General features: G+C 44.5%; 1 protein-coding gene across 1 annotated transcript in view; it reads left to right on the top strand.

The window, feature by feature from the left end:
- The first annotated feature begins 492 nt into the window (after positions 1–492).
- Positions 493–18,543, top strand: part of LOC124173602 (meteorin-like protein) — a 52,624-nt gene continuing 34,573 nt past the window's right edge. The window contains exon 1 of the mRNA XM_046553029.1: positions 493–1,227. Coding sequence (XP_046408985.1) covers positions 707–1,227 — 521 coding nt within the window. The 5' untranslated portion in view covers positions 493–706. The remainder of the gene's footprint in view (positions 1,228–18,543) is intronic.

Raw genomic sequence — 18,543 nt, 5'->3', positions numbered from 1 at the left:
GGAACGCACTTCCTTTTCTTCGTCAACGGCTGGTGCAGTAATACCACCAATGTAAATGTAGCCTATTGAGTCGACTCTCGGAGTAGTGTGTAGATGTCTCTCAAAGCGACTGAACTGAAAATAAAGAGGAGTACATTCATGTTAAAGAGCGTAATTAAAAATGAAGCACCAAAGATCAGAGGGCGCGAGGTGTAATGAACAAGTGACGGGTGTTCCTCTTCGTAGAGAGCCACCAGCATTGACTCGCCGCCGTTCGAGGGAATTCTCTTTCCACTCTTCGTCAGAAGACCCCTTCGTCAGCATCGCACGCTCTCAGATGAGTGGGAGGGGAAGGGGGGGGTTAAAAGCCCCCCCCCCCCCTTCAACACGAGAACCCTCTCTCTCTCTCTCTGGCTGGGGCGGTCGCCGTGATCCCACGGTTGGCTCCGCTCCTCCCCCTCCCCTCGATCCCGTAGTTCGTACGCGTCACCACCAGATGGAGCGCCAGTCAGGGCTCCCCGCCTCCCTTTCGCAGACCGTAAACAGGCGTACCCGTCTCCACGGCAACAGAGGCAGGGGTGGGGGCGAGAAAGTGGCCGACGAGCATCACCCCGCTCCTCAGTCCGCCAGTGGTTGCTTAGCTGCGTGGAGGCAAGTGCTCCGTTGCATCTCGGATTGTTCGTGGTGTTGGTCCATGGGTTATCCCGTTGCCGACAAGTGGTAGGCGATGCAGCGGGAAGCGGAGGAGCGGCCCTCCGCATGCTGCGCCTGCGTGTCCAGAGTCGGCGGAGGTGCGGGCCGCCCCTTGGAGCGATGGTGCCTGAGAAGGAGGAGGCTGCAGCAGAAGCCTAACCCCCCTCGCCATGCAACACTTCTCGACAGCCGCGAGAGTATTTGGACGTTTCGCCGCCCTCCCGTCGACCGCCTCCCGCGCCTCTGGATTTGCGGAGAGGACGGCGACGAGGGCGGCGGGGCTGAGCAGGCGACCGGGGGCCCTGCGTCGCCCTGCGCTGGCCGCACAACGCTACACTGGTCACGTAGTGGAGAGCACAGTGCAGAGGACACGAGTGGATTATCAGTGGACAGAGGTGGATTATCAGTGGGCGGTGTGGTGCGGAGGACTCGACGGAGGTGGTGCTGGTTTGGTGCTTCAGGATCCGTGGTGCTCATCTCACTCTTTTGGCTGTTGGTGCTCGTGTGCGGAGCCTCGGGTTCGATCATGGGCGACGGCTGTGACTGGTCCGGAAGGTAATTAATTCATCCGAAAAATGGCTCAATGGAATCCGCTCTGATTGCACTTGGTATGTTGGTGGAATACGTGACGACGTGAATAACTTCCTAGACAGTTTCTTGTGTCAAATATGAAAGTTCTGGGTGAGAAACCGAAGTCCGTGGATTTAGGCTTAGGCTAAAGAAGTCAGTTATCTTGAAGTTCGAAATCTCGTTTGATGAAGCTCCCATAGAAATGTCTAATTCACATTCGTGTCAACACGCGCATATTAAAAACCGGAAGCCGAAACTAATTGAATTCCGCCCTCACGTGTTCCTCTTTGATCGACTGTTGCACTTCCCAAATGTTACTCACGCGTAACCCCAGACTGCGTCAAGGGTGTTAATGGTTAGGATTGCCAGGGTGAAGTCAGGGTATTTGGGAGGGAAATATGTGATAATTGTGGGGGGAAAATGTTTGTCATTAAAAGCGAATTAGAAATCCTGTTAGTCAAAGTGCTGACGCCTGTCTTCGGCTTGTAAACGTGGGAAAAGTGGGCTAATGCCAGATGAAGCCAATATAATCCTTATTTCAGGTTAACTGTTGGTATGATAACATCGCATTACACTACATTGTGTAGACCTCATTATTTTAGGCTTAATTTCCAGATGCATATGGCATCTTACTACCTTAAACATTATCTTATTTGTTATTTCTATATTATCTTATCAAATTATCACATAGAAACAAATTCCTCTGCTCCTTGCTGAGCTTAACCATGTTTCTCACGTGAAGAAATTCTATCATATTGCGATTTATTCTAAAGTGAACCATGTAAAAATTACGGGCGTATACAATTTTGGAATGATTTGAAATAATTTGCGAAATCTCATCTTTGACTTAGAGGAGTGCGAACGTCCTACGATTTACAACATAAACTCCCATGGTCTGATGTAGGTAACCTACCCTGGCGGCACTCGAACCCATGACCCTCGGCTAGGAAGGCAAGGACCGCCGCCGATGATCTCGCTTAATCATGAATATTTTTTTCGTGTGGCGGTGACTGCTAGTTTAAGTTATGCCGAATGCAGCTTTCGTTCTGGCCTGCAGTCATTCTGACTCTGAAAATGGAGTCGACTCTCTCTGAATTAGAACTATTGTTATTCGACCCGCGAATATTTTCTCTCTGCGTGTGTCGTGCACCTGTGCTCTTCAGCGCGCTCTGATTTCACGTGTCCCACACACGCACGCACTCAGCCACGGCACTCACCGTCCTTCCCTTGCGCCGACCGTCCGCAAGGCAACAGGTGCCAACAGATGTGCCAACAATACTCCGTCTCCCGACTACCTGTCGATCCACGGTGGATTTTCCCTCGCCACCCGAACCACAAACGCGGAAACTGACCGTCGCGACGCGTCGGTGGATTCTGGTCCTCCATGTGACGTAGATTTCAGCCTTTTCAGACAGACGTTTCAGTGGGAGCAGTCGACGTCGGCAGTGCGCTTGGCGTCTCCAGTGCTCTCCGCTGCCCGATAGCTCTCACTCCGTCATCAGCGCCTGCTTTAAAAGCCGTTTACACAGGGATCTGCATATTATCCTGCGCGACAACCTCTTTAGTGTTTGGCAGGGAGTGAACAGCATGCAAATATAATAGATACCCCACAAGCGCATCACTTGGTTATCAGAGATTTGTATATCAACCTCTTTAGTGTTTGGCAGGGAGTGAACAGCATGCAAATATAATAGATACCCCACAAGCGCATCACTTGGTTATCAGAGATTTGTATATCAACCTCTTTAGTGTTTGGCAGGGAGTGAACAGCATGCAAATATAATAGATACCCCACAAGCGCATCACTTGGTTATCAGAGATTTGTATATCAACCTCTTTAGTGTTTGGCAGGGAGTGAACAGCATGCAAATATAATAGATACCCCACAAGCGCATCACTTGGTTATCAGAGATTTGTATATCAACCTCTTTAGTGTTTGGCAGGGAGTGAACAGCATGCAAATATAATAGATACCCCACAAGCGCATCACTTGGTTATCAGAGATTTGTATATCAACCTCTTTAGTGTTTGGCAGGGAGTGAACAGCATGCAAATATAATAGATACCCCACAAGCGCATCACTTGGTTATCAGAGATTTGTATATTATTGCAAAGTAAGAGGTAAACAAGCGAAAGTTGCATAAGCTCGCATACACATATTTTCAATGAGTTCAACAAATGCAGGCGTTATATGGTGGAAGTTCGACACATTTAATTAAAAAGTGCTTCTATATTTTATTTAAACATATGTTCAAAGCTAAGTCATTAATATATCGCAAAAAATTAGTACTTTTTGAGCTGCTAGGTCAGGCCGAAGGTAAACGTTGTCATAGCCGTGGTTTTGCGACATTGTTACTGTTTGTTAAAGGGAAATTTTCCAATCTTCACCAATGCTATGTGTCTGTGAAATTCGATTATTTTGACCAATCGGCATGGAGCATTCATAGGCCCCCCACGTACACACTACTTCGTCGTGAGATGAATACACTACGTTATAAAAATAACAAGTTCACATTCATGGGGCTCAGGCTGAGCATACATAACTATTACACAAATGCACTCACTGAAAGCCAATATTTGCTAACGGTTTGTTAATAATATAAGAGTGTCCTTGCCTGGACTTAGACAAATGGTTTTTCGCCAAGAAATACATATCAGACAGTACTCTGCGATGCCAAGATTAAGATAAAATACGGCGTAAGGAAGAAAAACCTACTGATGGAGATTAAAATATCCTGTTCGTAGCGAGTACCTGCGATATTGAATTGAAAACTGCTTCTATCCCTGATAGCGCGATTAAGGAATGAAATGTCAAATCTCTGTGTTCTGCTGTTGTTTCGTTCCTAAATCTTCTACTTTTCGCTATTAATTATTTCCTTATTTCTTGAAACATACCTATTTAAGTTTAGTAACGTTTTCTGACTGTGAGGCGTGCATGTGGGAATCCAACTGCATGCTGGTGATTGATCACCCCCTGCCAAACACCTTGGGAGTGGCACTCGCAGGGTATTATGTAGATGTATGAGAAGTAGTTGCAAGGAAATACTTTGCCTATCATTGATGCTATTAACTCAATAGTTTTGCCAATATACAAAGGCGCCATGAATTAAGTTGGACGAGTTCACGTGCGTCGGCATGAACGATTTCGGTAACCAGGGAACGGAGCATGCGTGATCGAATTCATGTGCACAGTTCGATCTAGATCCGTTTTCCTTCTATGCATGCACACAGGTTGGTTGTTAACTCATGCAAACGTTCATACGCATTAAATAGCACGTGTTACTGCACCGTGGTGCTCCTGCAGTGGGAATTTTGACACCGCGGAAATTCATGCACTACGATCGCGCCTTTTCCGTGAACATCAACAACGTCATTTTCTTATCATTCATTATGCAACTTGTCTATTGGACCGTCAAATCGGCTACACATTCGGCAAACCTTATTTACTCGTTATTTCGGTAGATGCATTGCTATACGCAGTTGGAAACTTTATCAGCATTATTTAGCATGGGATCTTTTGTCAGTAAAGAAGATCCGCTTTCCTCTGCTCCAGTATTTCTCGGATTGCTCATTGTAAGCGGATTTTGCTCAGCTGCTCCACCCAGGGGCACGAGTTTACTCACAGCGGAAACGAGTAATTGCCCTTCCCGTGAAAGCGACATTTAGGAGCCGGCCAACGGGAATGCCCGACGGTTCATCTACATCTATATAATACCCTGCAAGCCGCCTAAAAGGCGTGTGGCAGGGGGTGTTAGGACACCAGCCGTTTACAGCTATAAAAAAAAAAAAATGAGGTACCCTAACGAGGTTGGTACTAGCGTTTATTAAAGTCCTTTATGGTTCGGGGGAAAAACGAATTCCCATATCTATCCGTTCGGCAAAACATCTCTCTTAATTTATTGCTTCTATCGGACCTGGAAATATAGTGTGGCTCCAATATTATGTTCTCTGTGTCGCTCTTAAAGATATCCATTCTCAATTGTTCAAGCAATCTAAGCCTAGCGCGCAGCCTCCGAGTCTCCAATGGCTCCCAGCCTAATTCGCTTAACATCTGGGTAACGCTGACTGTACGCCCGTAGCAGTTTTTGACGAAACGCGCAGCCTTCCTTTGTATTTTATTCAGTTCGCGGATTAAGTCTTTCTGCACCGGATCCCATACGCTCGCTGCATATTCAAGGTGCGGTCGGACGAGAGCGAAATAGCACCTTTCTTTCACTTTCTCATCCGAAAATCTTCCCACAATACGCTTGACTAATCCTAATTTCTTCAGGGCTATGCCGCAAATATTCTTTATATGTGTTCCCCACGTGAGGTTCGAGGTTATCGTAACTTCCAGGTATTTCACTTCGTTTGTTTTGCCTTTATGTTAATACCATCCACTGCATAAACATGGTTAGAATTGGACGAATTCCGCAAGAAATGTCACGCCATACATTTGATCAGATTAAGTTCGAGTCCCCACTCTTGGCTCCACAAATGAACGTTGTTTAGGTCAGATGATAGAATTTCATTGTCAGAGTGATCACTAATTTCGCGATAGATGACAGCGTCGTCAGCAAATAAGCGTATTTTACTGCTAATGCGGGAGCAGAGATCATTAATTTATATAATGAACAACAGGGGGCCGATTACGCTTCCTTGTGGAACACCTGATGTAACTTTTACAACATCAGAGCTAATTCCGTCAAGAACTACTTTTTGTTTACGATCTCTGAGAAAGTCGCGTATCCAGTTTACAACTGTCTCGTATAATCCGCATGACTGTAATTTGTATAAAAGTTTGTTGTGAGGTACAGTGTCGAAAGCTTTCTTAAAATCTAGAAATAGTGTGTCAACTTGTCTTTTTGATTCGCCAGATTTTATAACGTCGTGAAGAAAGAGGGCGAGCTGAGTTTCGCATGATGTACCTTTTCGGAATCCGTGCTGACAGTCATGGAGGAATTTACGTCTGTCCAAGAAAGTCATGATATTGCTAACGATGATATGCTCGAGTATCTTGCCTATGATCGATGTTAATGAAATCGGACGGTAGTTCCCTGAGTCATGTCTGTTTCCCTTTTTGAATATGGGTGTAACGCTTGCAATTTTCCAGTCTAACGGACTTCCCTTCGGATCGGTTGAAGAAATGTCACGAACCTCTCTCTCTCTCGGCTCATGTTGAAGATATCCTGGCTCCACAATGACCAAATTTTATTCGCGCCGATAAAAAATCGAAGGCCTCATATCTTTCGCGGATAAGTTGATGACGTCACGCACTCATGCTTAGCGTGTCTCCTCTTCTCGGCTATTCCTCGCTATTGTTCATGGATCTCGCGTGGCTATTTGTTGTTTACATTGTTCCGAGCTATTCCTTGGTTGAGAGCAAAGATTCCTGTCCGAGTTAATACACCAGTGCTCCGATGACCTCGCCAATTCTAGAGTTTTCTGATTTACGAGATAACGGTAGAAAGGGTGAAACATTTTTCCTCTTTAAATATCTTTTCCTCCAGTCTACTATATGCTTGGTAGCACGTTTACTTTCGTTGTACTGATGATGTTTTATAGACTATACTGAAGTTGCTAAAATTTAACGCTGAATATTAGCATGCATTTGTTTCTTTAGTGTTTACAATCGTAAATGCGACAGCGTTGGTTACCTATGCTGGTAACGAATGTAATGGTAACAATCGTTTATCTGATATCACACCCGAACGACCAGCGGGAATATGAATGGCTAATGACTCCGTTAGTGTAAATTGGAATAATTATCATTAAAATACTGCAAAATGTTCACAATTAATTTCATACATGGTTTATTTCCACTACTGCCAGTGTTCAAAGGATATTTGCATAGTATATGTAGTTTTTAGACCCATGTATGGCATGAACCCCGTTCAGGGTATTTCCTCATCACGGCTGGTCAAACTGTTATTTTCAAGTTAACCTCTGATGTGTGTGAGCATGCGACAGCAGTTACAACACACATTATATGGAACTATTTTCTTTCGGGTTGGCTCGACATTCGTCCAAGTCCTGCATGAAACTGACGAAACCCCGCGCATAACGACCCCCCTTTAAAGATAACTACAGTGACTGACGGCAGAATAGACAGGGATTTTAATTTGTCTCTGGTGGTTGTTTGAAGGTTGCCCGTCGAGTGTGTCACACACAGAAGATACTCGTCGATTGTGGATCATCTACCGTGCGTTGGTGTCGGACGTTACACGTATTTTTCAGATACTTTCGCCTTCTATAGTTTCTGTATACATTTTTCTTTACCATCCTATTTCAACTTTATTGCCATTACGTGGCGTTCTGAGTGTATATTTTAGATATTCCGTTTCAATATATCAGTGCCAGAAATCATAATTCTTTTGCTCAGGGCATTGAGTATTCTTTAACCTTTGCTTTGGTTTTCGATATCATTGTATTTGTTTTGTCGTCTCCCGTTTTACGCTTACACCCCTTGCATGAATGCGACCGTGTTATTTTTATAACGGAATATTCTTGTTACGACATTGTGTAGTGCCTAAGGATATCTTGTTGCATTACAGGATATCATCCCCTGCCAGACGCTTTAAATGTTTCGCATACAATTACGGTTATTACAATAAATCGGACCATTCAGTCATTTTCCGTCCGTCCTCACTCCCCTATATATCGACTTCCCGGCATATGTTAAAATATCGTGCTGTTGCTCGATATATCGCCCAGGCCTTCATCCTCGCTATGCTCACATTCTTAGGCCGTGTTCCAATCCACCGTAAATGCACTCTTGCGCTCTTTCCCGCACTTTTCGATCGTCACATTTCGGAAGTGACGTCAGGTAGTGCGATTCCAATCCGCTCTACGTTCTGCTCTGAAGAGCGCATAGTCGAAGAGCACGAGAGAGTGCAAGGATGCGCCCTTACTCGCTCTTCAGCCCTTCGTCTACCGCCGTTGAGGTGGAATTTTCGTGGATTCGGATGGGATTTGATTCGGACCAATGATTCGGTTCTTTAAATCGTTAATAAGGAATCGAGTGAATATCGAATCCGAATGAATGTTGAGTAGATGTGAATTTAAGGGTGTCCAGCGACCGGGAATGTTAGGAATTATGCATGAATTTTTGATCCAACCCGGAACTGTAGAAACGTTTATATCAAATTCATTTCACAGATAATTTTTCCAGTTCAACGCCCATTTTCTGGTTAAAATGTGTTTGTTGTAGATTTAAGTGCAATAGCTAAGAAAAGTTTTTTCAGCCGCAACGAAACATGCAATGTCAGACGAGACAACAGAACCGAAATATACTAATATATGTACTCTATCTGAATGAATTTAAATATCTAACAATGTACTCAAGTAAGATTAAAAAACACGAAGAATAGAATGCCAGGTGACGTCGACATCTAGTTACGAGTTTGAAGCAGCTCGTCAGGCTTGCTTTGAATAATTTCAATGCTAACAAACGTATTCAATGTGTTAACTAACGTATTTCTTTTCCTTGTAAATACATGAATATGATATAACATGAAATCACTTCAATGATTTAAAATCATGTAAAAAAATTCGTATATATCGCAGTAATCTCGTAAGATTAAACTGGGATTTGTAAAATTTCCCTGGAGAAGCTGGAATTATGCATGAAGTTTTCTGCTTTGGCTGGACGCCCTAAATCTGTCGACTTACTGCATTTCAAATATTATGACGGGTACCTATTTACAGTGATTATAATTTTTCATTTTCACTACATCTTTAATAAATTGTTTTCAGATATAAAAACCACTTAAATTTGTCTGAATGTAAGAAATTGGTTGCCTACACGAAATTAGTAGCCTACAATTGATAACTCTGTCGCCTATGCCGTATTTTATTCGTTATAACTTCTGCAATTCCATTTATAAGTACATATAAGAATATACATAAGTACATATATTTATAAGGCAATAAATTATAGCAACACTCACTTCATAACAACAACAACATTGCACTATTTTCTTACCCTCCAAATTTGTTACTCAACTTTTTTCAGTTTCGAAATCTGCCACTTGACAGTGGTGGCACTACTTGCAATCAGAGCAGGAAAGAGCGAAAGGGCCGTTTAGAGCGCAAGAGCGTAGAGTGCACCCTATGGATTGGAACACGGCCTTAGTCAGCGTCTACCGCCTCGTCTGCGATGTTCTTTTGTTCGCGGCGGGGGCGTTGCCGGGGAGATTCGAAGTCTCGTCGTGGATGTCATTCCGCTCACATCAGAGCACTTCTCTCCAACTGCCTCGCTCCCATTACTACACCTACCTATTTCAGGCCATGCCCACGCATGCGCTCATCTAAACCTGGCAAATGCCTTGCGAGACATATCTAGGGCGTTTAGCAGGGGGTGACCACTCAGAAATAATCCACAATAATAAAATATTACGCGCACACAATCATGGAAGTGCCCCACTATCGCTCTATGCACGTTTCTCTTTTCCCGTTTGCTTTGACTATATTTTTTATTAATCATATCGTTATTGCTATTAAATATTTTTCTAGCCGTACCACCGATAAGAATTTTGGCAGGGTTGATCAATCAATAGTATGGCTCAGGATCAATAGTACGGTTCCCCAGTTTTGCATCTACATTACATTGTTCGTTACTTTACGGCTCAGGCAAGTTGTGTTGTTTCGTTTCCAACGAAAATAAAAGGCGTCGCCTCCGTGGCAACCTTGTTTTTTCTAGTCTCGGTTTCGAGCTAGATCTTCCAATCGCGACCCTTCGCTCACTTGTTATGCATGTTTGCCGGACGGAGGTGCCCTCGGCTTCGTCTCGGCCGAGGTTGGAGGCGTGGGGCGTTAGCCGCAGAGAGAGAAGAGAGCGTGAGGGGAGGAACGGAGGGGGGGGGGGGCAAACCGGTCCCAGTAAGATGAGCTACGCCCTGAACACTCACTCACCTGGGGGTCCGCCCAGACCCCCCACCCCCCCAACACAACGCATGCATATATACACGCGGCAGGGATTATCGGCCTGTCATAAAAAGGAGGATACTCGGAGTGCCTGGGCCTTACTGGACCCACATCTTTTTCTTTCTTATTTTTCGAGGGAGGATGAGAAATATATGCGGATATGGAAATGGAGGGCGTGCGTGTCGTCCCGGCAGAGGGCAGGGCGATCGACGGGAGATGGGTGGAGTGCTTCAAGGAGGTCATTATTCTCCCCACCGCGAGAGGGAAGAGCTCCTCCAACGAAAATGACTTGGGTCTTTCTGGCTGGCCCTCCGTGTCATCCCACCCCGAAAGAGTCGCCCCGCGATGCTCGATTGTTCTTGAAGAAGGCGTCTCCTCTTTAAACATCGGCATCGCACTGCGCACAATGGAATGAGCATTCCTCCAAACCAATCCCTTGGCGTCATTTCATTATCGCCGCGTGCATTGATTGTGTGATCGTGTGTTCATATTCTAGCTCGTCTTCCAATCAGAAGGATTGGCCCGTTCATCAACTCCACTATATTATGACGGATATGGTTTCCCACAAACATTTTCAATTGATGACCATTTCAGCATTTTTTTAATCCAAAAATTGTGAAGGAGAGTTCGGTAGAAAGTCATTTTGTTTTCGTTTTTCGATTCATTGCCTGTTTATCGCAGTACTCGAGAAAAAATCGACTGACCTCTCCCTTTCGTAAATAAGTTGTAATCGTCACCGGCTCTAGTAGCATGGGTCCTCGCATATTCCTTGGCATTGGGCATCGGTCTCGCGTGGCTCCACTGTCACGAGCGATTCCCTAATTGAAAAGATCTTCCTGGTGACTCAAATTAACAATAACGTCATCGACTGATGAACATGGGGTGGTAACCTTCGCGTTTTCTTATTTTAAATTTCTCATCGTGTGGAACGACTGATTGGGGAAGATTTTCCTTTCGACTCACTCCCATTTCCCGAATGCCTCAATTGTGTCGCGATTTCGTGAACTAAGGACGACATTCAAACAACGGACATCACTGATCCGTCTCCTCAAAACAAAGCGAAACATTCTGCATCAGTAGTGGCAAGAGAACGGGGAAAGAGGTAATTTAAGCAATCGTGAAGGCCAGGGGGCGTGGTCTTGGATTTGATGGAAGGGGTGTTGGAACAAGATTATACGGAAAGGCGGTGGTGGAGGAAAATGTTTTATCTCGTTGGCGAATAATAATTGCGAAAATGCTCGGCCGGTTGAGGTGGCACATTTAGTCGGTCGCCTCCAATCTTTGAGTTCAACTCACGACAACCTCATCCCTTTCCTCCTCTGTGGAAATCCTCCTCTTCCACGCATTCAACCCTCTCACACAGTCATCAACATCCCCTTCCACTCAGCACTCGCTCCATCCATACCCTCTTATCTCATATGCGAGCTTCCTCTTATTACCCACCATGTGCGACACTTCGTCGTTCATCTCGATGGCCTCCAGTCTCGTCATACCTTCTTGCTGATCATGTCTCCGGATTTCGATGCCCTACTCTCAAACTCCTTGCACGTAAAACATGGAGTGGTGGCACGCGTTTGTCGGCGTGCGTTTTTCGCGAACATGAGCGAGCGCATTTGTGGATGAGAAGAAAACAGCTCGCTGCCCCCCCCCCCCCCTTCCACGCCGCACCCCTTCCACTTAGGTTTGGCTCGTGCGCTCCCTTCGGCAGGTGTCCGCCCGACCCCCTCCACTGCTAATTGCGCGCCCTGGGATTGGCTCCTCACCGCCTTCCACGCCTTTCCTGATTTCCCCGCAGATTGGGCCCAAATGTGCTTCCTCCGCTCGCAACATCAATGCGGGAATCACTGCGTACGGGATTTATTACAGATGGGGTCATTCAGTTATTGAGCTCCACCATTCGAAGTGGCTTGAATCTACATGATATCCTGCGAGTTATGACAGGAGTGTATGGCTGGGGGAGGCACATAACATGCATCCAGTAGGCATTTCACGTGCACAAAGGCATCAATTTGAGCAGGTGGTGCGGACCAGCGCGCGTCGCTCCACGCATTACGAGGCTGGAGTGCCAATGCGCTGGCTAGTGAAGAATCACCCGCACTATGCCGTTCTCTTAGTGCGATTTCAATCTGTATTACAGCGCCTTGCCCGAAATGAGAAGCCAAAAAATGGGTTTATCTCACATGGAAACCTCATAGGATAGAGCATATTTAATTAGAACAAACTCGTTTTATCTATTCGTCAATTAACGTCGTAACGGGCGTACGGACAGCGTTACGCAGATGTTAAGCGAACTAGGCTGGGAGCCGCTGGAGACTAGGAGGCTGCGCGCTAAGCTTAGATTGCTTGAACAAATGAGAATGGATACCTTCAAGAGAGAGACGGAGATGATAATATTAGAGCCACACTATATTTCCAGGTCTGATAATAGCGATAAATTATGAGAGATCTTTTGCCGAACGGATAGATATGGGAATTCCTTTTTCCCTCGAACCATAAAGGACTTTAATAAATGCTGGTCCCAACTTCGTTAAAGCACTCTTTTTTTATTTGTAAAGGGCTAGTGTCCTAACATCCCCTGCCACACGTCTTTTAGGCGGCTTGCGGGCTATTATGTAGGATAGATAGGTATAGATATTGTTCGGCCCTATCGTCATCCGTTTCGCTCGAATCAGCCGCTGTGGATGCGGTGGCTCCGACGTGATGGTTTCTATAAAAATAGTTACGCACGCTGACGTGGCTCTCCCCAATCCGTCACAGAGGGAAGCGGGAAAGGGCCATTCTCTCCACTCAATGATAAGGCTACGGTTACGCCACTGCGAGCGCTCTATCTTGGCGGGGAAATGATAAGCGGAGATTGTACGTGGGAATGGATTCCTAATTAGTCTCTTTCACACGATCGCCATTCACAATATCCGTCATTTCCGCCGACGCGCGCGTGACTCAGTTCTCGAGCTCAATCCGAATTCCCAAATGACCACATTCGGATAGGTGCTGGATCTTCAAATGAATCGTTCTATGAGTCATTCATTGCTCCAGGCAAAATCAATGTCAAAGCTATGGCCGATTGTGGAACTGATTGCGTTCCCTCGCGAATGAGCTCACGTTTTTTGAACATATACCTCAGGAGCGGTTTTCTGTGGACGGTCGTTACCTAGCAATCAAATGTTGCAATGATGTCAAACTTACTTGCTTTTGACCTTACGCTGTGCTGTTGTACGCATGCGCAGCCAGTGCTTGCGGTTCTTTTGGAAATAGAAACTATATACACTATTTATTTCGGTAGCAACTTAATTTTTATTATTGAAAGCATTTGTATCAGTATTTTGCGAATAAACTATTATGATAGCACTGAGTTGTGGTGGATAGTCGATAATTTTGGCATAATCAGTTTTAACATATGCTCAGCAATTATTATCATTATAAAATGTCGCGGTATGTGCCTATTCCGTTTCCTTAGCATTTCACTTCATGACTGTTCATATGCCATCCTGTTTTATTAAGTTTGTAAGTTTATATTGTTCACCTCACTTAATCGACGGACTTGTGGCTTTCAAGGAAATTTCACCATTGATTAAAATGACTGATCATTTGGATTGTGCAATTGATCCAACAATTAGTACTCAAGACAATCTTCAACATTTCGTATCAATCTTATATATTGATGTATCATATTAAACAAACTCGCTACTCTTGGTATTATCTTCTAAATTTGGCTGCACAATCACAATATTAAGGACATAACTTGCCGATTTATGAATTAAATTGTATCCATAATTCCCGTTATTCCGAACCGGGACATCCAAAATGAAGGGTTATACAGTTTTTGCATATATTTACCAACCTACATTTCGCCTTCTCCACATTCCATCTCGTATTTCATAATTTCTGTTTCGGAAACATAGTGAGCTGTATCGCGCGTGATCAAGGGAATGGAATTGTCTACGTGTATGTTTGCCATTGGAGCCATTAGAAAAACTTCCTCGGTAATGGAAGCGGCGATGGACTCTCTCTCTCCATCTGAAGTCTTGGCAATAATCTTCCTGATAGCACTCATACATTGGGGCGAAAACCTCCTCATGCATATTGATGTGGGGTGGGGGGGGGAGTCCTTTGCTTCTGGGGCCTTCTCATTGGACCCGTGCGATCGTAGGGGCCTTTCAGGGTGACTGTGCATCACTCGCGTGCGCGTGCACTTGAGAGTGTGTCGCTGATTAATTAATGCTCTTGCTTCGATGGGCTCCAACTGCATGCGTGCCCATCAACGCATTGCAACTCAGAGTTCCCCACGTATCTTTGGCGCAAATCAACTCTCATTTCGACTTTTTCTGTTGTCATTTGTTAACTTTTGACCGAGAATTTGGAGATCGAAATACTTTTCGGAGCTTGTACCCTAGGATGCCTCACTGAAGTTTTTTATAAAGCTTTTAATGCTAGGAGATAGCTGCAATTTGTATATTTATATGGCTTTTAGTTCAGAGTGATGTATTTGAAAAGTGTTTTCCCCGCTAATCTTTTTTCTGATTGCCAATTAAGCTAATACATATGTTGCAGTGTGCCTTTCTTCTAAATGCGTGGCTTAGAATTACATAAAATTGTTGAGAAATTAAAAATTAGAATTCATTTCCACTTTCTGGAAAACCTTTTTGACCCATACCACAAAAAAATGGATATTGAATCAATTGACGTCAACGCTTACGTATTTTGTTTAGTTTTTCTTCATTGTTGGTCAATATAAGACTAGGCACCTACTTTCGCATCAACGTTACGACATTTAAGTTGATATCCTCAGGTCTACTATACAAACAATATTAACACAAGAAGCAACACGAACTTGTCAAATAAATGAATAAATTGCAGCATCGTTTCAGAAGGAGGATGTAATATGATTTTGCCACTTTTTCCATACAACACTATTTTTCCTAATGTCAACATACCTAGTAACCTTTTATGGGAATTGGATACTGCAATCGACCGTTTTTCATGAGACATCAATTGCATTCAGCATCACCTCAGAAGAAGTGTCAGCTCTGACTGGAGGAAGAGCCACCACTGACGTCAAAAAACTCTTTCCTCACATGCCGAGAGATTTTATGTTTCGCGACTGTTAACTTGAAAAATAGACTGGAACTTATCAGGAAAGGAAGCGTCCATGCTAATATTTTCCTTACTCGCTGTAGGCAATGCAAATATTATAATTATTTTACTTTGAAAGTAGTCCCTCAATCTTTATATACCATTAAAAATAAGTGATTGATAATGCTAACTAGCGTGCATTATCCCAGTTTATCAAACCTTACGAAATAAGTTGTGGTTTGGGTACTGACAAGAGTAAACGTGATCCAGGCGTCTCAAAGTGCAACCTAACACGTTCCCCACAGCTTCATAGCTCTCTCGCCGAACACGGAGATGAGGACGACAACATTTGGGCCGTCCTGAAACAAAAGAAAGGCGATAGAGTGTCGCGGGGACGACGGGACGGATAGAGGGAGAAAAGGAGCAACATTGAGGCAATTGATGCAAATTGAGGAGTAGTGCGCGTGGCGTCTCCCAGATGGCAGTGGCGTTTGAGGCGATCCTTCCTCACCTCATACCGAGAGCAAATTCTTGTCATCAGGGGTTGAAATTTGATAGAAACTGGCTCAAAGGCGACCACTCCCTCGCACAATTTTCGCAATAAGAGAAAGAAGGTAATCTTTAAGGTTGATCAACAATAAGTGATTTTATTTCACCGGCTGAAAAATAATTGCTTAGAAAACGAAACAATCATTGTTCAGTACGGCAGATAAGGAGTGATGCTTTATATCGTATGTCTCCCGGGAAGAACTTCTCTCTTAATTTTCTATTTTAATTTATCCCCTATATTTTTTCTACGTTCCGGTAATGGTTCCTAGCATAACTCGTCTAAGAAATTGGAAACGCTACACTGTTTGTCATAGCAATCCACCACGAATGTGGCCGCCCTGCGCTGTACTCCATTTAAGCTATTAGTCCTGCTTCATTAGGAACCTTCAGCGTGCCCGAAGTGAAGCCTGACTTTCACCTTTCTACTTCAATCTTCCGTGCTTTCCCATTACAGGTCCCAGCATGTATGGCCTGTCGCGTCATTAAACTACCTATCACATGACCTGGGAATTTACACTTTTCAATGTTCAACGGGTCGCAAAGCGCTCTTGCATTCTCTCCCATACATTTGATTTGCGTTTTCATTCGAGGGAGGATGCTTTCCTTTCTTTCCCGAATGGAAGCAGGAGAGCGTGCCTCAACTCCCGCGAATAGCGCTAAAAGGTCTTTTATAAATGGGAACGAGAGCCGAGTGTTTGCAATTGACGCCACTGCGCCGTCACTTTTTTTATCCCTTCGCTGCACTTTAACAAGCGAACCGCGAGCGTGGTTGACTCACTCGCGTGCGAAAAAAAGGCGTCTCAGCGGAGATCACGCCGAAACGCAGCGAGCAAACAAGAGCGGCCTCGTCGCGCTAATGCAATAACCACCAGGGCTTTTACATCTTGAAGTGACTTGACGGAGGAATGGTCAACCAGATTCACTGAATGATTTCTCAGAAATAACGTCTGCGGAAAGCGATAATAGGGTGGTTTCCTTCATCAAAGAAAACGAAAGGCATTGATTGCGATTCGTTACCCACCATTACTGTGTTCATAATATTCAACTTTTTTTGGAATTCCCAGTCTAGACGAATGTTAATGGTCAATTTTTATCCTCATTTGAAAAAGGCCAGATTGGCGCCCATGCGATGCCACTCCACGTGACGTCACAGGGACCTAGTTTCTATACGAGTAGATAGGAGTTTTACATCGTCTGAGATTACCAATGCATGCATGAGGCACAGAGCTCAGGGAAACATGTCTTAATAATCACCTATTAAAACTGGCTAAGGCCGGAAAGTTTTCTTCGTTTGATAAGGTATTAATAATCCTTAATTAAGCCAAGCGCTACCAGCTAGCATGGTACTCTGCTACCTGTTCGTATCCTGCGTCATATGAGCGCTCTGAGCCTCGCCCCAAGGTCACCTCACTTGCGGCAGCGGGAACCAGAACGACGTCACACGGAGTTTACCCGGCATTCATACTTAGCCGTCGCGTTTTCGCGCGCTTGAAATTTTTCACTTTTCATTTAATCGCGAAAAATAGATATCGTCATTTAAAAATCTAAAAGTGTGAAATGCGTACTCCAGGAGTAATAATCTTTCAATTTAGGCAATAAAAAAATAATAGGAAACCACCCTATTGATATCCAAACAGTCAAGGTAGAATTATTCTGTGAATTCCTCTGTGAAATAAACACGTCAGAATTCACCTATTTCGTAAGAACAGCATTCTTTTCGCTAATTACTAGTTCATACGAACAGGCGAAAATGGTTTTAAGGATCTACATCGGCGTGGAACGGTGCGAGCCACCACCGAGGTGTGTGGCACGGGGTGTATACGCACACTTGCAGGCATTCACGCAGCGCTCATCCTGGCCTTAATCATAAACGCGCTCTTTCGCCGAACACGGGCCAGGCACGCATGACCTCGAGATGTGCTCTTACCAGGATTCCGAGATTCGCGGTAATTTTAGGCTGCATTTATCGGGTATAATAAATAAAAAATATTCTTATTTCAAACTATGTAAAAATAAGCGAAAAAGGATTTATGAATGGAAAAACTATTGAATAATGATACCATATCGTGAAAAAGGAATATTCTGCAAAGGCAAGGAAAATTTGCAATTTTAACCTCGTACGTGGTTGTTTCAAAACGGTCTCTTCTTAGATGTAATTTAAAAAGTGACTGATAGAACACATACTTCTAACACTACTATAGTCATGGAACACATAATTCGACCCGATGTATGCATAAGAAACTGTTTTTTTTTGCAAGACTACGACGCGTTGAAATGCGAGAAATGGAGTCTTCATTCGAATGAGAGATGCCATATGAATATCAATATATGGTGCATGCGGACGAGTATTCGAGTGAGAGAGAATTGATGTCTGACTTGCCATGAATGCGTGCTGGTCGCCATCAACGTTCGGGACTTGGGAAGCAGCTCTTCCCAAATCTCCCTCGCTGCCTTTCCATCCATTATATCTGTGGAGCGAGAAGGAGGCAAGGAAAGCGGGTGAAAATGACTTATAGCCGCTGCGCCCCGGGCCAGGTCTCGCCCGCCCCAGCGCAGCCGCCCGGGGCAGCCTCTCCGAATTGGATCTATCTGGCCACTCCCATCGTTTCACGGATGTATTCATGTGCAGGTACCTAAGCGCCCATCCGATCGTGTGTCTGACACCTCATCTACATCTACACAGCCTGCGTGTGGCTGGGGTTGGGTATTCTTTCCCGAACTCGGCTACATTTACTAGGTGCTACCAAAATTGCTCGTGTAATGACGTGGAAGGCG

The sequence above is a fragment of the Ischnura elegans genome, chromosome 1, assembly GCF_921293095.1.
Source record: "Ischnura elegans chromosome 1, ioIscEleg1.1, whole genome shotgun sequence".
In the NCBI taxonomy this organism is placed as follows: Eukaryota; Metazoa; Arthropoda; class Insecta; order Odonata; family Coenagrionidae; genus Ischnura; species Ischnura elegans.
The sequence above is the reverse complement of the archived record's forward strand: the minus strand, read 5'-3'. Positions and strand labels throughout refer to the sequence as shown.